General features: G+C 42.4%; 1 protein-coding gene across 4 annotated transcripts in view; it reads right to left on the bottom strand.

The window, feature by feature from the left end:
* The window catches only part of Mast4 (microtubule associated serine/threonine kinase family member 4), a 558,123-nt gene extending 537,534 nt beyond the window's left edge, over positions 1 to 20,589 (bottom strand). For all 4 annotated transcript variants that reach the window (XM_071612543.1, XM_027951609.2, XM_071612542.1 and 1 more), the window contains exon 1: positions 19,955 to 20,589. In XM_071612543.1, coding sequence (XP_071468644.1) covers positions 19,955 to 20,308 — 354 coding nt within the window. In that variant the 5' untranslated portion in view covers positions 20,309 to 20,589. The remainder of the gene's footprint in view (positions 1 to 19,954) is intronic.
* Positions 20,590 to 24,548: the final 3,959 nt, after the last annotated feature.

Here is a 24,548-nt window from a genome sequence, read left to right on the forward strand (position 1 = left end):
ACACAGAACCTACTCATAACAGGTGCTCAAAAATGGCACTGGGCAGTGAACATGATCTTTCTCCACAAGCCAGTGGGAGGGAAACCAATGCTTCTGCAACCCTGGAACCTCACAGAGCCTTCTGGCAACACTTTAAATGCAGACGTGCAACAGGGTCTCCCAGTCAAACGCGAGTGGTATTTGCCATCCAAGGGCCATATGTGATGCAAATATAATCAATAAAGACACCAAAAACACTGCCACAGCACCTAGTTCACTATTCGACTCCAGTTGCCAAGAACACAGGCTAAATATCTGGCTTACTGTGATCCTGGCTCTCCTAAACATCTTCTATCTCTATTTGCTTTGGTGTTTTATTTCATAAATGGTCTTTGGCCTTTCCACAGCAGTTGGAGGAGTCTTTGGCTCCTTCCAGACAGTACCGTGGGGAGGGCAAGATTGGGGCACGAGGGTAAACAGGCACACAGGAGAAACAGAAAGAACCAAAGCTATTTAAGCTGGCTATCCTGGTGTGCGTCAGACTAGTCCTAAGCTTTCGGGCTTAAAGCAACCACTGCTTTATCTTATGTCACAATTTTATGAGTCAGGAATTCAGGCTAGGTTCAGCAATTGTATTCCACATAGTTTTTTTTTTTTTTTTTTTTTTTTTTTTTAACACTTTACAACATCAACAAATTTACCATTCATGAACAACTTTAAAAAAAAAAAAAAAAAAGAACATTAGCCCTTCTCTACTTTACTGAGACACCATAATAAAAAGCACTGATTTTGAAATCATGCAAACCATGAGCAAGTTATATAGTCTCGGTGAACTTTACTTTCTGAGTTAATCAAGTTTTCTAGCACTGTGACAAAATACCTGAGAAAAAACACTTAAAGGAGGAAAGATTTATTTTAGCTCATGGCTTCATTCAGCCCATGGTCAGCTGGTTCTGTTGCTTTGGGCCTAAGGTGAGGCAGATCATCATGGTGGCAGAGAGTGTGATGGAGGAGCTTGCTCACCTAATGAAAGCTAGGAAGGTGTGGGGGGCTTTCAGAGAAGGCCCCCAGTGATATCCTTCCTCCACTCACGCCTCACCCTCTACAGTTTATACCACCTCCCAGTAGTCTGTGCAATTATGAACCCATAAATGGATTAACCCATGGATGAGGCCAGAATCTCATGATCCAATCAAGTCTCCAAAGCCCCACCTCTGGGCATCACTTCACTGGAGACCAAGCCTTCAACACAAGAGCCTTTGGGAGACATTCCAGATAACTTTTTCTAAGCAGGAAAACAGATAACCCCCACCTTTCTTGCAAGATTAAGGATAGACACAAATGCTAGAATGTATGACAAGTAGGTATGCTGTGCCTAGCTTAAAATAGGACCCGAAAAAGGCCTGTGCTGAGATGTATGATCAACACTTTCAGAAGCAAAGTAGCCAGAGATCCACTTCTAAATAACAACACCAGAAAAACCAAATATTTCAATGAGATGCTACTCCTGTTGGTATCTGAACACAATATGAGTGCCTCATAATCAACTTTGATGTTTTCCTGTGACTTTTAGGGGGAAAAAAAATCTAGTCAATTAAGTTATTCATGGCAGAGTCAATGTTCTCCATTCAGTCCAGATGTGAATGTTCAAGGTGTCTATTTTCAGGACTGAGCCAACTTTTTTTAACCAACAAAAAAGTTGGCTAAAACCTTTTTTTCCTGGCTTTATGTGTTTTTATAGCATATTATTACACAGATAATTGAGCACTACAATTCAGCAACCAATTATGGAGAAAAGCTGCCAGCAAGCACTGCTGTCAAGGAAATTAATTAGTAAAGGGAAAGAAGGGGTACCATTTATCAACCATTTACACAAGGAAGTTTTAGTCTTCTTATCCAGAATTTGCTTTTGCAAACAATTTTAAATGTGTGTGTGTTCAGAGGATGGAGTACACACACCATGCCTACACCCACTTCCAAGCTGCTCTTCATATAGGGGCCCCAGCTCATGGGGAAATTGGAGAAGGTAAGACTCTGGCTTCCTGGGGGTGCCTTACAGAACCCAAAAGAAAAGTTCTTCACCTTCAACGGGTCCCAGGCTTGGGCTTCACCCTCTCCATCTGCACTCTCAGGAGGCAACACAGGAAGAGAGTCAAAGGCCCTGAGACATCTGCCTGCCCTAGACATACAACCAGCATGAACTGGCCTTATTCTAGACAGTCCTTCCTAATGGGTAACCCCCGACCAGCCAGAGTGCTAGATCTTCAGAAACTGAATCCGACATGTAACTTGAACATTAATACCTACAAAGTTTTTAAACAATTTAACCATCTCTCCTTTGCTTGTCCATTGTTCATTTTAACATGGGGACAGGGACTGAATGTGAAAAATTCTTGCACGCCACCTGTCCACGATCCAAGAGATACAGTGAGAAGGTCTCCATCCTGGCCATCTTGCATTAGTGTCTCTACAGCCAGCATTCATTTCAGACCCACCACTTCCCTTGGGCTGCCAAGTTTCCTCTGTGCATTTACTTATTTAATAGAGATTTATTGCATACTGGGAGGCAACTGCTGTGGCTATGGAGATGAATAAGAGAAGGGCTCTGCTTTCACATAGCTCAATGTCTGCCGAGGGGAAAAGACATCACAACCTGGTGAGGTAAGTGCTTTAGTGTATCCATGGATGATGCCTGCAGTACAGCAGGTCTCTGTGCTTCTACACCTGTGCAACACACCAGAATCTCTGCTGCAGCAAGAAACCCAGAGGACTAAAGTCCAGCCTTCCTAGGCCCACCAAGGGGTTTTTGTCCACCTCCCTTCCCTTGTGCTGCCACTAAGAGGTTCACGAGGTTCCAACCCCTGCACCCATGAAACCCTTCCCTGGTCCAGAGGAATCTGCTTTCTGTCTCTCTGTGCTCTCAAAAGGCACCACCTTCCACCCCAGGATACCCAGCTTTTCCTCTCCTGTAGCTTTAGATGAAGAGACTAAGTAAAGGCTCAACTTCAAACTGCGTCAGTTTTCTGCCATGTAAACATCCCCAAGGCAAGGAGTTAAAAGGTTCCATTTCCTGTTGAAATACCAGAGAAAAGGCGAAGGGCAAGTCATACATTTAATAGCTCAGAGAAGATTAGGCTGCCACTGTGTCCCCCAAACAAAGCCTTGAAAAGGATGCCTCATCTTTCGCTGCAGATAAACACATCTCCAGGAGAAGTACCCCACCAATAATCAACACAAGCGGCCTCTGGTATGTGCCTTGAGGTCCCTGCTCCCCCAGACCTCTGTCCTAGCAGCCTTTTCATGCTGAATGTATAGCAAGCACCAGGCTTTTTTTTTTTTTTGGCACAAAAAAATCTTCTAGCTCAAACAATGGAAAGAAACCTACTCTCTAAAGAATGGGAAAATTTGGGATCCCTTGAATTGGGGGTCTTGTTGTGCAACACAGAAAACCTGCAACAAGATTTTCTTTCAAAACTTAAATCCAAGATTGGAGTCTCACTACCCTCATCAAGAGCCAAAGAATTCTAGAGACCACAAATGCCCCTTTTAATAAGGGCCAATAAACTCCTTGACATCACATACCAGAAGACTAAAATCTTCTATCATTTCATTTTTAGAAGTTTGCCTGAAAGCTCTATGTGGAGAGGGAGACTCTTTGGTTTTCAAAATTAAGATCAATAACATGGTTGTAGCTACAAATTGCAAAAGTCCAGAGTACACACTGTGGTCATAATAAAACTAACTGGGACAGAGACTCTTTGAGAAAGTAGCAAAACTGGCCAGCCCCTCACCTGGCCTCACAGTCTGCTTTCTGAGTGATTTATCCTCAGGGAATGGTGAAGGATATGATGATGTGCGGGGTCAGGGAAGCCCACAAAGGTGAAAAGCAAATTTGATTCTCAAAGTGGGATAGCCCCACCTGTTCCACCTGGGCTTTCACATGTGCATAGAACATCACTGAGTGCCCCCTCACATTACACACTCATTCTCACCAGATGGCTTGGCTACCTTGCACTGTGACTGTGTGGCTTTGGGAAGCAACCAGCCTGTCGCCGCCCCCCCCCCCCCCCACAACCCCACACCAGTAAACCACAAGTGCATTTGTTCATTCTGAGGAAGGAATCCCTCCCCTCCCCCACCCAAGCCTGCAGAACACTGAAGGAGTCTGATGACGTCAAAAGAGTTCTTTTAAGAGATTAGATTTATCCTCAGAAGGCTTGCTTCCCTCCCCACCTACAAACAGGGTGAACTAGCTACCCTGACAGGTCTGAGGCCTGGAGAAACTGCCTTAGGAAAAAAATCACAGGAAGTCTGTGGGGCCTGGGAACTTCAAGCAAGTCCCCATAGCACAGAGTCTCAGGAAACTCTGGAATCAGGGGCTGCCATGGCCACAGGGACATCAAGACCTCACCCAAGTATGGGTCCACTGTAATGGGGACCATGATCCCTACAAAAGATTCAAAGGGTGAGCATTTCTCCTGGAAGAAATTTTTCCAAGTACACTTTGAGAAGCAAGGCAAAAAATAAAATAATAAATGAGATGGTGTTTGAAATTCCAACTGGGCCAAAAACATCATTCCTTGAAACTTGGCAAATTTCAAGTACTGAGTAACCAAAATATCTTTGCAAAGCAAGAAAATACAATCCTAAAGAGGTGTTTCCAAAAAAGGATTACCTGGTAAATTCTTAATAACAAATTTTCTCCCTAAACTCAGGCCCCACAACAAAACCAAACCAAACAGTTCCTTAGGACAATGACTGAAAAAGCATTAGCTTTAAATATTGCTTAATTACCTAGGGAAATATAAATCTTTAAAAAAATACTCTTGATTAGAAAGTTATGAAGCCATAAATAAACTGGTATTAGAGAAAACACTACAACCCCCTTAGCATATTTTATACCAGTAGTTTTAAATTACACAGGCACAAGGAGTTACCCATAAACATATGGCAAAAACCAACTTGTCCGTGACTATTCCTTCTAAATATTACTTTTATAGAGAACAACAGAAGACTTCCCTAAGACTGCATTTGTAGCAAACATATATGGCAGGCTGAATAATTTAATAGTACAGCCTCCTCTTTTTTCCTATGCTTACCATCTTCAAGGCATCACAGAGTTGGCTTCCAAGTCAATCCTGTCAGGCTGATTTTTCTGTAGTTGTTGCCTCCCCATGCCCACCTCATTTGTATCATGATTCTTTTGTTGACAGTGCACAGTGCATATTAGGGTTGAGTCACTCAAGGTACACTGCCTCCTAACCCACCTGTAGGTTGCTTTAGGCACCAAACACATCTCCCCTAACCCCCATCTCCACCAACTAACTCCTCTAGCGGTGAGCAAACAGTAAGATTCAGTAAATACTTCCTGAGTTGACAGTGACAAAGAAAAAGCCACATAAGTGGTTCTAGGCCCACTGCAAGAAGGTTGCAGACAGCTCACCTGGGGTTAGGAGGTCTTCCCCAGCGCTTGTTAGGTGAAACACAGTGACAGGAACACCCTACTCTCCAGGACCCTCTAGGCAGCCATCTAGGACTCTAGCATTTCTTCCTTTCTGCCCTCAAAAGTACAAGCCAACTGGCAAGGGGAAGAAAAAAGACCCCTGCTAAAAAGAAACCTGAACCCAGGAAGTTGATTGGCCCTAGCCCACCAACCACTCCAGTAAAAATAACACCAAAGATGTGCCGCCTGCAAGTTTGGTTTAAAAAGAGCCACACACACACAGAAGAATCCCACTTGAATCAAGCCCTCATTTTCTAGGCTATTCTAAACAAGCAGCTGTTTTAAAGCATTCTAAACTTACAGCTACCTCTCAAAATTCAAATTATCCTGATTGCCCAACACCCGTGGATCATGCTTTAAGAGTCATTAACCCATATTACAAGCTTAGAGACAAACTTAAGTTTCGAGGGGAGTTCAAAGTTTTAACAAGAACTTAATCTTCATGGCAATTTTGTTATATAGGCTGCCACTTTGCATCCAAGCCTACAAAGAAAGTAGCAGTGATTGAATTTACATCCCTAGATGTCCTTAAGTGTCAAAATAAATTTCTAAAAACTATGGGTATCATCTTAGCCATTCACAGAAGTGCCTATCTGATACAGGTTTTCAGGAACACCAAGTGAGCACCCAATGATTCTCAGCAGGACTTACGCACATCACTATGATGTCACTTGGTAAACCTGTTTTGATCATTTTAAAAGGTCTGTGTTTCACTTTCCTCTTCAGTATCACAGAGGATCACTAAACAGACACTGGGAGAGGCTCTGATGGAAATCATCCCCATTCCTAAAACTCAGCTATAAACTATTTTCATGGGGTCTTTGCCATCACTTTGAAAGAACAAATTTCATTAATTCTACCACTCAGTTTTAACTCTCTCAAAAGAGAACAACAGAGACAGGAAGAGAGTAAAGAGAGGAAATCGGCAGCTTGCAACAGAATATATATAAGCATCCTCTGGTTGGAAGGATTCAATTATTCTTTGCAAACTCTGTGGGTTTGGGTTCCAAGCACAAAACACACACACTGAAGTTCAAGATCCCCACCTGAAAAGAGCATATAGCTATTTCTTAAAGTCTTGACTACAGGAGCTATCAATCCCATCATGAGTCAACCAGAAGAAAAATCATGGGAGAATTTAAAGTGCATCAGTGGGGGCAGGCGACAGGCCATATAAATTGGGACGTTTATTGTATAATGAAATTTTTACACAAAGAAAAAATGTTGAGACAAAGGGCCCTTAACTATTCCTAATAATGGAACTGGGTTTATTTAAAAAGGCATTCTGATGAGTTTTCTGAAATGACCACCTTCTCCCTCCAATTTGGAACCTTCACTGGCCTCCCCCTTTAGGAGTGACCCAAAAAGTGGCAAGAGATTTTATTTTGGATTAAAATTATTCATCCCCATATGGGGCAAAGCCTTGGCATTCGTGAAGATGACCAAAAGACAAACAGAGGTCATTGCTCATCTCCAGGAGGCTCCCCAGAGTCACCACATGGCTGGGAGTGGAGGCTGAGTGAGGGTTCCTTTTCTCAGTGCACCTGATCCCTAACTCACAACACCTGGGAGGACAGGGTGCTCATCTAGGTGTGCAGATGCTGAGAATTACCAGTGCCACTGTCATCCACCCCCAGGTGCTGCTGTATCCCCCAACAGTACAGAGCAGTCAAACCTGCCCTCAGTGCCCCACATGGAACTCATATTAGAAATAAAAGCCATGGCAACACTACACCAAGTGGCATGAGCAGCAGGCAGAGTCAGAGGGCCTGGGCTCCACAGGCCCAGTTATTCACTTGACCTCTCTGGGGAAAGCAAGATACAAAGCAGCCTCTGACCTTCCAGACCAGATCCAGAATTCTACTGTCTTCACCATTTCCAGCACTAATGTTATCCCATGTCTAGGACCTTATTATCCCATTCTTGGAGTTAAATTAGGTTTTTGTAGGCTGATCTGGAAGTCAAATCACCATTTAAATACCATGTCTGTAGGACTGCGTGCCTCAAGTTCCAAACAGCTGACTTTCATATAAACTTATACAACAACCCACTGATAGCTGAGACCAGAGCTGCCAGCCTCTATTTTTTTGTTGTTTTTAAGGCAGCACATGGTAAAAGGCAATGTCTGACAGATTCTGATTTAACTTTGCAAACAAACTTTAGTTTACTTCAAGAGTTGGGCAGTTAAGTTCCAGAACAATATATGAGGGGCTCTGGCTGCCTGGAAGGGGAGAGATCATACAAATATTTTAAATAAAAGAATGGTCTTTTCTCCAATCAGAAGCTGTTGGCCTACGACACAGAAGTGACAAGCTTGTGACAGGCAGCCCAAGGAGAATTACAGGCAGCAATTCCATACAAGAGGAATTCCTGCCTGGAGACTTGGAATCTCGCCACGGATCCAGAGATCTCCAGAGAAAATTTAAGAGAGAAAGATACAATTTTGAGGCCAATAGAGCCTCATGAACTAGCACCAAAAACCATCCTTTGAAATTCCATCTGGAATAACAACTTCTAGTGTTAAAATGTAGTACTCTATTTTAAAGATGACTCAACAGACAGCCACACCATGACATTGTCTAAGGGACATCCCTAGTAAGTTAAGGTCCTAAAGTTGCCCTGCATTGTAAAGGAAGCCCAGGTTCTATACCCACACTCCCCTGCTGGCCAAACTGTCTCTATGACAAGACTTATTCTAAAACTGAAGCTTCAGCCTCTGAGGGACAATTGGAAGAAACTCAGTGTTTCCACAAGCACACAGAAGCCTGAGGACTCACAGGGTGAGACACACAACAGGAAGCCCAGCTTCAATAGATAGAACTGAGCTTCCTCTTTGGACTCAAAATCCTTTGCAGGGATTGGAAGGCAAGAGATAGAATGCTCCGATTTATTAGGGAGAACTGACAGAAACACACCAAAAAATTTTAAAAGTTGAATAAGAGTGGAAGAAAGTAACCCTATTTTTTTCTGGATGTGTAAATCGGCATTGCCTGAAAGGAAGATTCTATGAGTACATGTCCTTACAAGAATCCACATCAAGAATAAGTATTGAAGCTGGGTGCAGTGGTACACACCTGTAATCCCAGGGACTCAGGAGGCTGAGGCAGAAGGATTGCAAGTTCAAAGCTAGCCCAGCAATTTAGCAAGTTCCTAGCTAACTTAGCAAGACCATGTCTCGAAATAAAAATAAGAATGGCTGGGGATGTGGCTCAGAGGTTAAGCACCCCTGGGTTCAATCCCTAGTACCAAAAAGAAAAGAATAAGTATTCAGATCTTAATTATCTCCCACAATAAATAAATAAATAAGTACATGAGGTGATGGATACCTGATTAGATTGAGTTAATCATGTCACCATCATGTATACACTTATCAGAACATCATGTTGGGTACTGTAAATATATACAAGTGTTATTTCACAGTTATATAAAGCAGAGGGAGGGAAGAGCACATGTGCCTGTTCACAAATCAGAAAACACAATCAAGTCTGTCAACAAGAAAATGTCATTGAACAATTCAGCAACAAATTATACACTGATGAAAACTTTACAATTTAAATTATTTTTAAAGTATAAAAAAAAAACGGGAGATGTAATTTAAATGGACTCTGATTTTATCACAAATGAGGATCAGAGAGGCTAATCACCTCCCTAGGAGTCAAGGCATTCCTCAGAAAACAATCAGGATTCTTGTGAACCCTTCCACTTACTGTGGCATTATCCTGCAAACTAGTGAGCAGCCTAGGATCACTCTTAAAACTGTAAAGCGAATTGTCATTATTTCAGTAGAAATTAAAATGATTCCTTTGAACATGTGGCCCCAAATGCGTTACTACTACAAATTTTAATGAATAACCAAAAATATCCTAGTAGAATACAGCTTCCCAAAGCCAACAAGAAATGAGAATTGGTTTATAGCTAAATTCCTTCATCTGTAGAAACTTTCTCATCTCATTAACAGTTGACCTAAACCCAGAAATACAGCTTTAAATCTTAGCACTAACTTTTAAAAAAAATCCTTGAAACAGACAATCAATCTAAACTCTTACCTCAGGTGCACAGGGGCCATTTCATTGGCACCAGCATTCATTCATCTAACAATCATTCATTCAGCAGTCATTTATTGTGTGCCAATCACACGAGGCTCTGCTGGGCTCTGGGACACAGAGACAACTAGGAGGCTGGGACCTCAGGGAATGCAGTTCCTTAAAAGGTGTCCTCAAACCTGCTCCTCTCCACCTTCTTCCCACTATTCTCCTCTTCCCATGTATGATATTCATCAGGTCATTTAGCTACAGCATGGTAGTATGAACTAATTTAACTACCAATTTAATTTCAAAAAGACTTGGGGGGAAAATTAAATGAGTAAATGCCTGTAAAACATTCAGAATGGCATCTTGACACACATTATGCCTCAACTGCAATTTTGTGCCAACTATTATTATCATTATCCATTATACGCCACTCTCCTTATTGAAGGGGTTTGAATTGATGTGACATTGTTCCTATTCTGAGCAGAAAAAAAAAGTGTAAAAATAGAAATGAGAAAATAATTGAAATATGAGAAAGGGCTGTGCAAACACTACAAATATTAATAAATACAAGACCTAGCATAACACAGGAAGATAATGTAGTACAACCCTCCGAAAACAACTGATTCTGCTATTTTCAACTTTCAAAGTTAACAAGAAAGGAATCAAGATATCTATTTTTATTAACAGCACACACAATTTTTACACTCACTTTCTACCTCTTCTCACACACTTTCATGTCTTCAATAGTTCTCAAAGATGATTGATGCCCAGGTGAGAGCCTTTAAGCACTACAAGCTCTCCAATCATTAAAAAAAAAAAAAAAAGCTTGTTCAGCACAGAATAATAAGGCAGGAAAACACAACATGACATGTTAGGAAAAAAGTGAACAAAGGGAAAACAAAAAGAGTTTTCAAGTTAATCTTTAATGAACCATAAAATTCAGTAGCCCAAAAAAGGATATTCTCCCCAACATTCTGTTGTACACAGGTTTTACTATAATGTTCTAGCTAAAATGGTCTTTTTTTGGGGGGGGGCGGGGGGAAGGTGGGGAATTTCTTTTTAAAATTCTGATGACCTAGCTATAGATAGGAAGGAGGAAAAAGAAACGAGGAAGAATTAGAACAAGGAGGAACAAGGAACCTAATACACAGAAGAGGATGATTCAGAAATAATTTTAAAAGAATATTAAACTATGATTTTAGCAGGTTTTAAAACTGCCATGTTACCATCTTCACAACTAGTCTTATTCCGTAATTTCAAAACTCTTGCCTTTAGCTGCTCACACCTATGAGTCAAGTTTCTCCAGGTAGAAGTAATCTAAAGTTCAAAAGTGGAAATCTTGAGGAAAAGGACATGAATATTTTTATGAAGAAAATCAAGAGTGTTCAAAGATGTAATTTCCATTTTATCTCTTGTCCTCTAAATAGAGAATCTGTATCATGGCTGGAACCCACCCATCACTGAGGATTAGAGCTAGTCCTCAAAGGTCTTACAGCACTTGAGGACTGTCCCTCTCTGTAGCAAAGGGAGCAGGCATCTTATTAGGATAACTTGGTCAGTACCTGCTGGGCAAATAACATAGGTTTTCCAAGGAAATAAGATGAGTACATAAAATGAAGTTTACTATGGTAATTTTTCAAACTGTAGATAAATAATTCAAAGTACCATAATGTAGACAGAGAGAAGGCAGTCTTCTTGACAAGTAATTTTCCTCTCATTTGCTCTCATACTCAGCTTTTAAACTAAGCTTGCTTTGCTTCAACAAGGCACCTCCACTTACTAGTCTGAGAAGGGCCACAAGGACAGGAAGGTTGGCCTCTCCTTGAGTTCTCCTGTTCTGTACTCAATTCATTTCAGGTGTGCGAAGTTCTCCTCAAAAAATAAGACTTTCAGCACTTCTTGCTCAAGAACCCAGTAGCTGGGCTGACCTTTCCTCTGAAGTGGTTCTTCCCTTCTCTTCTTGGCTGCATCTGAGAATCCTCAGAGTACTCTCTTAAAACAAGAAATCTGGGTGCAGGCTAGCATTATTTCAATTAAACCACTCCAGCTAACACTCTGGGAATGCAAAAACAAATTTTGTGTGTTTGTGTTATATGTGTTGGAGCTAGAAATGCTTCCGTGGAACCAACCTATCCATAAAGAACCCAGTTGTGAAATTAACCATTTAGCCTTTACACACAGAATGGATTTCATCACAACTGCATTCCATTTCAATAGCTTAATGTAGTTTAGCTGGCTAGGATTGCCCTAAGACATAATTTTAAATCTGTGGCTTTTGTGAATCTAAGTCTCCACAACAGTGTACAACTACACATGATTTTATACTCCAAGTCCACCCCAATTTCATTTTCTTTCCCTACCACTGATGAGGCGCTGGGGCCCTTCCTGTGTTGCAGAAGTTGCATCTACCTCTGCATAAAGAAATGCTTGACGAGACAACTATTAGGAGCAGAAGTCCATCTGATATATAGTGGTATTTTTTTTAGACAAACACAGAAGGTACAAAATCATCAGCCTGTAAGGAATGACCCATGTAACTTCTCAGCTGATCAGAAAAGGAACTGACCAAGTGCTGAGGCAGAGGCCCAAAGACCCACATCTTATGTGAGTGTGTTAGTGTACAGTCATATACCAAATGAAATTGGGTGCACTTGGAAGCATCGGAAACACCACTAAATTACAAAGTCAAGAACATTAAAACTAAAATTTCATCTTCCACATGATAGCTTATGAAATTAGTTAAGAAGCCAAATTTGTGAGCATTTATGTATTCCCTCCCACCTACCCACTTCTGCCCAATCCCTAATAGCATCACAAAGCATTTGGGCTGAAAGGTTCAGTGGAAGTAAGCACCGTAATCAAAATTATATCGACTGTGTCTGAGAGGGGAATTGATGGGGTAGCAAAAGAGCACAGGCCTAGGATACAAATACATAAGCTGTCTTGCAGACAGCTTGTCTGGTTATGAATTCAAATCATTAAATAATCAGGAAATGCTTTGCATTAGGAAAAGTTGGGGAATTTTCACACAAGTTCTACACACTCAAACATGACTTCATGTTTATGTACATACTGCTGACCACAGTCCTGAACCTACATTTTTCTTTTTAGGGTGTGATTTTGTCTCCTAACCCTGGAGACACAAGTGACTATTGTCCTGACCTTCCCAGAAATTCTAGAATGCTGAGAGTGTGCAGATTGAATGAGAGAAACAAGTGCCCAAAGCTGTTGGAGCAAGTCTTCTGCTTAACCTTGTATTTTATGTTATGCTTTAGCTTAAAATAACATTAGCAGATAGGAAATCACAGACAAAATATGGGGCACATGAAGGAGAGCAAGGAGCTTTGAACTAAATGACGTGAAGTTGTATACATGTCAACCTGAACAAGTGCAAGGTCAGAACCCGAGTTATTAGGAAGAGAAGCAAAGTGCAGTTGCTGCACCAGCATTTGAGTTGTATTAAAAAGGCTCCTAAGTTATTATACAAATGAAGTGTTTACACTATCCCAAAACAGACAAAACAAAATTTTTATTGGGTATTTTGCATATATGCATTCCTGAATTTTCAAAGTTCCACTGAATTTCTACAGATTGCCCCTTTGAGAAAACTGGGTATCCCCTGGACCACCTGTCTGGCCTCCCATCCCAGTGCTTACATGAACTGAAGTTCACTTCCAGATAACCACCTTATAGCCTTCTTTTCCCTTCTTAGCTCCCAAACCTTTACCTAGGAAGCTTACTAAAGTACAAGGTCATCTTACCAGCTTCACATGCGGAAGACAAGCTGCCTTCCCCCTAAATCCCTGGGAATTCTCATGCCCACAGAGTTCTTTAGGACATTATTTAATAACTGATCACCAAGAGCAGTTCCTGAAGCAAACGGGAAGGTCTAATGAATCATACACCATAAAGCTTTGCTGTCAGTACCTCATAAAAATGCTCTGTCCATGAAATTAAAAGTGATAACTATGTTACATATCTACCTACTCATGAATGAAAGGGTCTCTCGGGACTAGAAACAAAACCAGCCATAGCACAATCCGTTGGGGCAGGGACTTCTAGGCCTCTGCTTATTCCTGGCTATAGTAGTGACATTCTGCATACATCAGCTTTCCATAGTCAGTAATGATAGCAAACCTCACTATGGAATGCTTACCATACACAGGCACTGTGCCGGGGACTCCACAAATACATCTCTTTAATTCTTGTAATGACCCTCTGCAATAAATACTGGCATGCCCATTTTACAGATGAGGAAACAGTCTCAGGATTAATAACCTGGCCCAAGTCATTTAGCCTATGAATATCTGAATCAGGGTCAGAAGTCCACAAGCTTAGGTACTACAGAGACTGATTCCAAGCTAGGAGCCAGTGCCTGCTAGCCCTGAAGGGATGAAGGAAGAAACATCAGCAGTTTCTGGGCAGCACCATAAACAGGGCATCCTTCATCTAAGAGATGACTGTCCAAAAACATCTCTTCTAAATTGTGTGCAAGCATGCACATACCCCACCCCACTCAGCATTCTCCAAAGTCAGTCCACAAGCTTGTGGACCCTTCTCTGTGTGAGGCCAGTTCTAGAAGCATTCTTTCAGCAGTTTATCATCTGTGTACCCTTCCTCATGGGGGTCAAACTGAAAACAAAAAACTGAATTCACACACTGTGTACACTAAGTCTGAGTAGATGGATGGCCTTTGTCGCCTGCTATTTGGCATTTCCTGGAATGCCTCAGATCAGAGGTGGAAGGGATAAAAGCTGCCCTTTCCTCTTGAGGAAAATCCAGGCTCTGGTAGTGCCTATTAGCCCAGGAACACCACACTTCCTGTCAACATGGGCACAACACTCAGGCCATGTCCCCTTTTGCTCAACTGAGATAAATGTGTCCCCACAACTTACTATGGAAATGAGCACCTGTAAGACCCCCTTCTCACTCTCTGCACATGTCAATAAACTTTCTCCTTCGAGAAAATACTAGGCTTAAGATGATATCATACTGGGAAGTGGCACTTATTCACACTAAGATGTTTCCTGGAATAGATCTAAATTCCTTTCCTATTATAATTCTTATGTATTTGCCTGGAGTGCCTAACATACCAGGAATGATCCTCCCCTATCTCATCTACTTACTATTCACTAAGAGGGCATCTTCTCAGGTTACCAATTGCAACTCTGTAACATTTAAACAGGCTATCTCAGTGGTCCCCAACAGGTGGGCCTCATGCTGCTTGGCCTCCCCAGCTGCAGCTTCTCTCTAGAACATCTTCCAATGCCCTGGCCCCCATCCTCCCTGCCAAGCTAGCCAGCTTCCTCTTAAAGTACAGCCCCACTCTGTGCTCTCTGACTTCAGGACCTTCTGAACCTCCTCACTCCCTTGCTCATTTAACTCCTGTTCATCCCTTAGGTCTTCAGCTCAAATATCACTTCCCCAGCTGAGGCTGTCCTTAACCTGCACACTCCTCACCAACTTATGCAGTGCAATCAAGCACTCTCTCACAGCATGTTTTCCTAGCTGCCACCTTTGAAACCAATTAATTAATAATCATGTGTTTAGTTATTAGCTCCCCCTCTAGTCGAGAAGCTCCCTGAGGACAAAACCATCTCTGCTCTCAGGATGATGCCTGGGAGTTGATACTCAATACACATTGGTAGACTGGCAGCTTTTCTGACCTCATGACTCTTACTGAAGTAGTGAATCAAAAAGTAAACTAAATAAATATGCCAGGATTTACACACTTCTCTTTCAAATGGTTCAGTGGCTACGATTAATACAATATAAATTGAATGAAAAAGTTGATTGAATTCATGGTTGTTTTTTGCTATTTAGTCTCTTCACCAATGAAAACCAGAAACCATCCACTGCATTATCACCATGTGGGAAACCCACAAACACAAACCCCAAATGAATTCCACTCATATACCATTTAATGAAATAGTTTGAAGACATCCCATAATTGTGTCTATTGTTATTAAGGAAAACTGTTTCCCAACTGTTGCCAAGAAAATAAGTCCCTTAATGCAGCAGAGTTTAAATGGGGTGTATACACGGAGTTGGAAATTCTTAACAATCATGTCCTTTTCTGCCATTCTAAGAATCTCTGAAAGTTTTCAGTTCTAAAATATACAGTAAAAGGCAGTACTGACAATTAATACCCCAGTTCCTTCAAAGGTATTCTAAGTGGACCCTCAGGGATGTGACTTTATTCAAATTTACCTCAAAAACCCATTCATGACATTTTCTGCTCTGATCCACTTGGTTTTTCTGGATGAGGGTCCAGAGATATAAGCATCACAATTCACAAAAGACAAAACAAAGTGAATACACACAGTCACCCTTCAATCAAATGTGCAACTATTTTCAGAGATGTCATTATTTTCTGATCCATCCAACATGTTTACTAAGTCCCTGCTAATACATTAGAGACATCGTGTTGGGCTAGAGACACAATCCCTGCTCTCATCCAGTTTACCAATCAACAGTTACCAAAAGCCACAGAGCACTTTACTGGAGTTATTCAAGGTGCTTTGGGGAAAAGGACAAGGCAGAATGCCTGAGGCAAATATCAGCAACGTTGTCAGGGGAACAGTACTCCAATCTAGATCATCTTAACTACGAAAGGCAGGATACTCAGCAACCCACACAGACAGACAAGGCAGATGCAGTTCTTTTAAGCAAAAAGTCACCTGCCCTCTCTCTTGTGTTTGCTATTCAGTACAAAAATGTAGTAAACACATTTTTATTAAATGTATTAAGGGACTTTAGCTCAGTGGTAGAATGCTTGCCTAATATGCAGGGGGTCCTGGGTTCAGTCCCTAGCACCTCTGCCCCGCAAAATAAAACAAAATATGTTTAAATTATCATCACTGCCACATCTAACTATTATTTTTAAGACACCAATAACTTATGGGATTGACTTAAGTGTATGAAACTTTGTACATTTTTACAAATATTGACAGAAGATAAAGTGTGAAGTAGATCAAACACTGTGACATTACTAGATATATTCAAAATAGTTATAACAAGGTTGTCAAAAAATCAGCACTGCAATAATACAATAGAAACCTGAATTTTGCTGTTTTTTAAAAATTGATGCAATAAGTTGCTGTTAAAAAAAAATACCCACTGGAAAATAATGAATCTCCTAAGCCAGACATAACAATTTTTAAATTAAGATGAGTTTCTTTCCATTTTATAAGCTGCACTTAAGCCTTCAGTGCTTTATACTGGGAACTTGCTAAAATGTAACACCACGCTCAATGCAACCCTACAATCAGACACCCAACTCACAGTGTAAGCCTACACTCAGCTCTGTAATACAAACTCACAGTGCAAACAGAGACAAATAAAACCCCTTTCCCAGCTTATACTAATAAAATGAGACTAAACTGAGTAGACAATCTCAGATTCTCTGAAGGTAGATTGCATATAAATTATATGTTAATAAAACAACAGGTCAGCTCAACATTGCACTTCAACTTCACAAAATTTTATCACAAATGAACTTTAAAAAATTAATAATATGTACTTGACACTGGTTATGGTTTGGATCTAGAATGTCCCCCAATGTGAAGGCTTGGTCCCCAATGCAGCAATGTTCAGAAGTGGGACTCTTGGGAAATGACTGGATCATAAATAAGCCACTGACCTTATCAATGGATTAATCCGCTGATGGGTTCAGAGTTGATGGCATTATTGGGAAGTGGCAGAAACTTTAGCAGGCAGGGTCTAGTTGGAAGAAGTAGGTCACTGGTGGTGTGCCCTGGAAGGGTGTATCTTGTTCCTGTCTCCCCTCCCCCCCTTTCTCTCTCTCTCTCCTTCCTGGCTGTCACTGGTGAGCAGCTTTCCTGCACCTCACCTTTCCACTATGATATTTCTGCCTAACCTCAGGCCCCAAACAACAGAGTCAGCCAACAATGGACTGAAACCTCTGAACTGTAAGCCCAAATAAATCTCTCTTCCTTTACATTTTCCCCTCCTCAGGTATTCTGTCACAGCAACAAAAAGCTAACACAGCACTCAATACTGTATATTAGCTACTGTGCTATGATTAAACTTGATGGCATTATAAAATGTCTGTAACAACTCTATTACTAGTATTCCCATTAAGAGGTGAGAAAACTGAGGCTTATCAGAAGTACAGTGAACCATGATAACACACCTAGTCAAGGTGATCAAGCTAGAAATCAAACCCAGGATTTGTTAGTGTTTATAACCTGGCATTCCTGAACCCTCTGGAATGGAAATTGTAACTGTGTGTATTTTATAAGAAGAGGTAGAAGATAGTTTTCATAAACTTCTCAAAGAGGACCACAGTTCCACAAAAGATTAAGACCCATCTCACTATCCTGTCACCAGTGTAAGAACCAAAAATTATATACTGGACTTCTACATTTCTCACCAAATTATCATTTCTACATTGTTCCGGGTGGGGGTGAGGGAGTATAAACTACCTGGCTTTAGTTTTGCTTCAAACTTCTCAAGGCAAGTCAAGATTTCACTCCTTGACAATTTCCAGCATCCCCTGACACAGGTTAAGTTACATAATAAATTGCAATACTGTATCCGTTTACATCCAATTCTGAGATTTCACAAACAGTGGCCAATGTTATTTAGTCATTCCACTCTCCAAATGTGTTTCAATCAAACAATCTTCACTGCATTGCCTGGGAAATAAGCTATTATTATATCCACTTCCCAGAAAGTAAAATATTGTCACCCTGAGGCCAGATAATAAATCAACTACAGAATTGGGATAAAAAGTGAGAAGTTCCCAACTCCCCTTCCCCTCCATCTGCCAGACCTTGTTATTTACTGTGGCATATCCTCCTAGCTAAACAGAAAACACAGGACAATTAATTCTACCATCTTTTCTACCCTGAAAACACTAGCTTAGGATCTAGTGGTAAATCTTTAAGTTATAGTCCCAGCTTCCCAGTGACAGTGTGCTCATCTCTACAAGTTGGGTCAGAAGTTACAAGATGAATACCAATGAGGAATGCTGTTACAGTACAGGATTTGGTCATCTCTCTACCATGACAAATCATTGTGTAAGTGTGGCACTCAACAAACTTCCGGCATACTGCCACTAGGATCATTCTGGCACTTTGGATCCATCCAAAATTCCTGATCAGTAAAAGTAGTAGTAGTGTGGAAATGAGCTTTACCTTGAAGTTTCTCATTATACAGATTAGAGAATGGAACCTGCAGAATGAATCGGGCCCAGGGTCTCACACTCAACAGAAGCAGTTCTAGAAAGCCAATCTCCAGGCACCAGACTGGGATCCTTGCAATCCCCAGAGGCACTGGGGAATGGGTCATGGTTACTGCCCGAGGCTTGACCAACCACCAACTACAGTTCATTCCATCTCAGCCAGGCTAGGACTTGCTTCACACCCCTGATGCCAGATTCAGTCTTTGCTTCCAAGAGGGAGAACCAGAAAGCTACCAACAGGGCATTGGCCTCAGTTTGATTCTTCTCGGGACAAAGACAATTACTTACAAGCTAACCACTCTGGCACTAAGGAATTAATTTCACAAGGAGGCTATGTTAGGGTAATGTTTTATTTATGGCCCTGCCTAATCAGAATGACTTCCCCACAAGGAACATCCAAAGCAAACAATCTTGGAGTCACAAAGAACCTTATACTTCATTCACTGTCCTTCAAAGCAGAAACAAAGCAGAGTTAGGAGCTAGGTGAACTCCGAAGCTCAGTCAAGAAGGGACCCACAAGTTCTAAATGGACATTCTTCCATGAAACTAGGACCAAGTCCTCGGAACAATGTGGGAGTTTCCTACTAGCTTCAGTGATTGCACTCCTCTGAACACCCTGGAAACAAGTCTGAATCGGAACTGAGGTACTGCTGGAAGAGCACTGTAAATTCTCCTATCCCAGAGGATGCGTGCTGCAGCGACCCGCCAAAACCACCCATTGGCGATCTCTGGGGCTGATGACAGTGAGACCTCACCTTGCAACTTCGCAGCTAAGCGCCCTCCCTGCCCCAAGCACCATCTCCCCCTCTCCACCCAAGCGCACCCAAGTCAGTGCTTAGCAACCCCGACTCTGAAGAATCAGATCTCAGTTGTGGGTACAAGTCAGACGTCCAGATAGCATCCCTTCGTTGACTGACCCAAACACACACAGACATTAAGGAGTTTGCAACTTTGACATTTTAAAAGCACGCCATCAGGCAGCAATGGTAGACAGACAGACAACACACACACACACACACACACACACACACACACACTGAGGTAACAGCCACAGGGAAGTCAATGACCCTCCCGAAAGGCTCCTAACTGTCAATTACACTGGGTCAACTAGGTATGCCTCCCCTCTCCATGCCACTGGGCTCCACTGTCCACCGCATGTGCATAGGACCCGGAGCAGCGATTGACCGGCTGTCGGGACCCTGAGGTGGCGAGTTGGGAAAAAGCGGGGCCCACCTCCTCGTCCTGCTCCTCCTGGGACGCGCTGCTGCCCCCGGGCGCGGGTGGCGCGGCTCCTCCGAGTGGCAGCGGCAATGTAGGGACTCCATGCTCCAGCACCACGCGCGCGGGAGCCCACGCGGCGGGCGGTCGGGCACCCAGGGCGCCGCCCGGCGGCGCAGGCTGCTGCGACTTGCGGGAGAAGCCGCCCAGCTCCCCTTCCTCGGAAAGAGTTTCAGAGCCCGAGGAAGACTCGGCGGAGGAAGCGCCCATCGAGGACGAGGCGGCTGCCGCAGGGGCAAGAGTCCGAGCGCCGTGGCCACTACAGCCACGGGCCACCGGCTCTGGCGCCTCCGAAACTTTCTCCCCCATTTCGCAGTTGGCCAAAGTGCTGCCCGAGGTGCAGCGAGAGCCACGCGCACTCAGCACCTCCGGGGAAGCCGCGGGCTGCTGGGCTCGGGCTAGATCGCACTGCCGCTCCCAGGCTCCGGGGAGCCCCGCCGGCCACTACGTAGCCACGGCAGGGCCGCGGGAACCCGCCACCAAGTTAGCAGTTGCTTGGGCCCGGCGGCCGACGGGGACTCCCGCGAGGGGGGACATGCCCGCTCAGATCCGCGCTATGCGCTCCACTGTCCTCCCGCGCTGCGCCGGAGCCGCCGGGACTGCGGCTTCTCGGGCAAAACCTGCCTCCGGGACCCATCGGAGGAGACGGGCAGCACCGAGAACCAATGGCAAAGCAGGCGCGCCGATGGGCGGAGGCTGCGGCGCCCCAGGCGGCGCGGGCGTCAGGTAGAGGAGGCGGGGCCGAAGCGCAGGCACCCGGGTCCACTCGGGTCCCGGAGGATCGGTGAGGCACGGGGGGATCGCGACAAAGCGCAAGTCCCTGGAGGGTGGGAGCGGATCCCGGAATCAGAGTCAAGCGCAGGGACTCCGAACTTAGCGGGGGAGTGGCTGGCCGTCCTTGGGATGCCAGAGAAATGGCTGAGGGGGTGGTGAGACCTTGGACCTTGGAGAAGAACTGGACTTTGTCTCAAAAAAAGTAGAAAGGAGAAAACTGATCAAGAGAAGGAGAGTTTTATAAAGAAAAAGAGAAACACTTGCACAGTCACGCACACACACGCGCACTCACCAGCCTGCTAAGGGAATAGAAGGAAGTTCATGGTATAGAGAGTGCATCCAAACCGAGCTGACTTCCAGCTTCTCATTTTGTATTTAACCTCCTTGGGCCTCAGTTTCCTCAACTGTAAAAGGAAACATTAATATTAATGTTGTCTAGCTATGGACAGGAGAATATATATATATATATATATATATATATATATATATATATATATATATATAGAGAGAGAGAGAGAGAGAGAGAGAGAGAGAGAGAGAGATGTAAATAGATATGGAGAGTTCCAAAAGCTCATTTTGTCTGTGTTTCTGCTTATAAACTAAAAAAGTTAAGTCAAAGACTTACACCTTTTGGAAGGAAGGAAAATAACAAATATACCCCTGTATTTAATTAGGACCAAGTTGAATTAGAACAGGCTCTGTGTTCCTAGCCATCTGTCTACATCCTCAGCTAGGCAGAGGATGAAAAAAGTTCACATTTCCAATTTACTGTCTCTGAACCCTGGATCGCAAACCACCAAGATGCAGAAGAGGGTGCTTTATTTTCCTATTCCGTAAGAACTAAGAGAAAGAACTTTCACCAAAGGCACCAATAGAATCACCTTTAGACCTTCCCTGGGGGCTGGAGGATGGAGCCTTCGGGGGCTACTTGAATCTCCTTGAAAGCCAGCTCTCCATTCAGCAGGAAGGAAATGTTTCCTGGCTTGCCTTCAGCTCTAGTCCAATTATGATCTCCTTGATCTGAGGTACAAATTCAGCCACTTGAGCTCCACAGATGTTGATTGAGATGTGTGCCAGGTGCTTGCAGGGGATACAAAGATGAATAAGGCAGGTCTCCTACCCTTAAGGATCTTATGGTCAAGGCAAGAAATTGATATTACATGATATTGCTCCATTATTTATTTTTAAAGACACATTGCCATGGGAGAAAAGGGGAGAATTACAGAAATACACAAGCAGGTCTTCGAGCCCAAGAGTCCTCCAGAATCTTAGATTACTCTTTGTCAGAACAGCTTTGCTGAAGGTCCTTAAGAACTGAAGAACTCAAGTTGCAAGCTCCTTCAGTTAATGAGCCATTTTATGCTTCTGCAGTTTTTACAAGTGATACATCAGACAAAGCGCTTCATCATATTGGACAGCAACTTTGTCCCCATCAGTTTCCTCCCGCTACATGAAGGGGAAGGCAATATGATGTTCTCTCTTGCCATAGACAACTGTACTGCAAAATGGATTCTGGCTGTCAGGCTTGCATTGTGACACTTCAGAATTATCCACAGGGATGTGAGGACCTGCTGAGGCAAAAGGACGATTCTAGTGACTTGGCTAAGTTGTGAGAGTGAGGCTGAAGAGGGAGCTCAGTGGGGCGGTCTGAATCCACCCCTGGGCCTCACAATGACTTTCCTCATCAGGAGTATTGGTCTTTATCTAAGCCCCTATGTGGTTGATTCAGCACAGCTGAACTGAAATGGTAATTTAAGCAAGCCATTCACATGGAAGAAGAGGAGGGATTGCCTTTCAGTACACTGGGAAGGATGCAGCAAGGACATGGTCTGAATTACTAACAGTGAAAATGATAATAGTTACTACTCGAGCCCTAAGCATCTTCTATGGATGGTCTCACTTAATCCTGGCAACAACCCTATGAGATATATTTTACTAAGCCCACTTTACAGATAAAGAAACTGAGGACATACAAAATCAAATAATTTGCCAGAGGTCACACAGCAAGCTAGTGGTGCAGCTGTGGTTTGAACCCAGCAATATGGTTCCAAAGCACTCTTAAGCATTCCAAAATAATACCCACTCAGAACAGTCACTTTTCCAAGTATCTAATGATATATAGATAATAAATATCCATATGGCTTTGTTGTCTTGATTGAAAATGTGAAAATAAAATAAACTTGAGCACAGATCAATTTTTTCCAAAGACACAAGTTACTTCATGTCAGGCAAGGTTTTAAGCACTTTACAGATGTTACTCTGCTGAATCCACATATCAACCCAGTGAGATAGCTACTCTTATTATTCTCATATCACATATTTGAGATATGTGAAAATTATGGCACAGAGAAGTTAAATAATTGCCCACGATCACACAGCTACCAAGAGTTGGAACCAGGATCCAGACTTAAACAGCATGCATGCTCTGAACCTTTGAAGATCAAAGTCAAGTATGAAATAGTAGTTCTTGAATTTTAAAACCTTAATCCCAATTAGATATATTTTACTTTGTAACTCGTGGCACTCATACATACATACATATGTACACAAATAAAATTTCACAAAACAATATTTGCCCTTCCTATAAGTAATGCAGTCAGAAATTCTTATTACATTTTATTTAAAATAAGGATGCAAGATGTGAGGCACTAAATGTTTTTCATACTTTAACACCTAGAGTTTCAAAGTATACCTGATCATCTCTACATCTGTTAGTGACTGTAGTTCAGGCTAAGAGTTTCCAATCCAGAACTGGGAGAACACAAAGGAGAATTCTATAAATGGAAGATGATCAGAGGTCAGGATAGTTCCCTAAAATTATCCCAATTAGACCCATGGACAGATCCTGGGGTATGGCCAAACCACTGGGCCAAAATCAGTTTAGATTCATCTAAATCCTACAGTTCAACTTTCCTTTCTTATTAGTTAAATTATAACCATTTTCCTCAGCATCCAAAAAACATCCCCTTCTAAGAGGACTCATCATAGATGCCTCTAATGTTGGCATCTTTAGGGCCAGAAAAGAGTGCAAAAACATGGCTCTTTTTAAATTTTTTTTTTCTGTAATGTCACTGTAGGCCAAAGCCAAAAAAAATTTTTTTTAAAGACATAGTAACTCCTGGGAAGCAAATAGATTCACATAATGATAGAATCATTCAGCCCTAGAGACTAGGAGGGATGAGGTCAGCCTACTACAACACAATCAGCCTCTCTACATCCTTTTGGATGTGCTCCCAAGAGTTTGGTTCAGAGAAGAGCACCCCTATACACCAAGTAAGTGTTCGTTGTGTTTTCTCATTGAACTCCAGCCTTGGTTTCTGTATTGGTCTCTGAAGAGATAGGAGACATCACCTCTGGGAATCTCTGTGTCCTCTGCCAGTCTCTGCTGTGTGGATGGGGCCAAGTGAATGTCAACTTTGTCAGATGGAAGATGTTCCAGCACAAGTCATCACACCCTTCATCTATTCCCAGTGTCATAAACTTTTTAACAAGCTTACATTTAGGATTTAAAAAAACAGAAACTATTGATTATTCTTTCTTATATACATAAAATTAGAATATCATGAACTCAGAATGAACATTTTTTGCAAAATCACAAGTTAATATGTTTCTGACTAATGCACTGAAAATGCAAAATGTCAGATTATCTTTGGATTATTAAGATGATGATATTATACATCTTTGGCGAATTATTTTTACTATTGTTATTAATGATGGACTTGTCTACTGTCCTTGAGTCTACAAAAGTGCAATTTTGAGACAGAATAAACCTCTA

Source organism: Marmota flaviventris, chromosome 5 (assembly GCF_047511675.1).
Source record: "Marmota flaviventris isolate mMarFla1 chromosome 5, mMarFla1.hap1, whole genome shotgun sequence".
In the NCBI taxonomy this organism is placed as follows: Eukaryota; Metazoa; Chordata; class Mammalia; order Rodentia; family Sciuridae; genus Marmota; species Marmota flaviventris.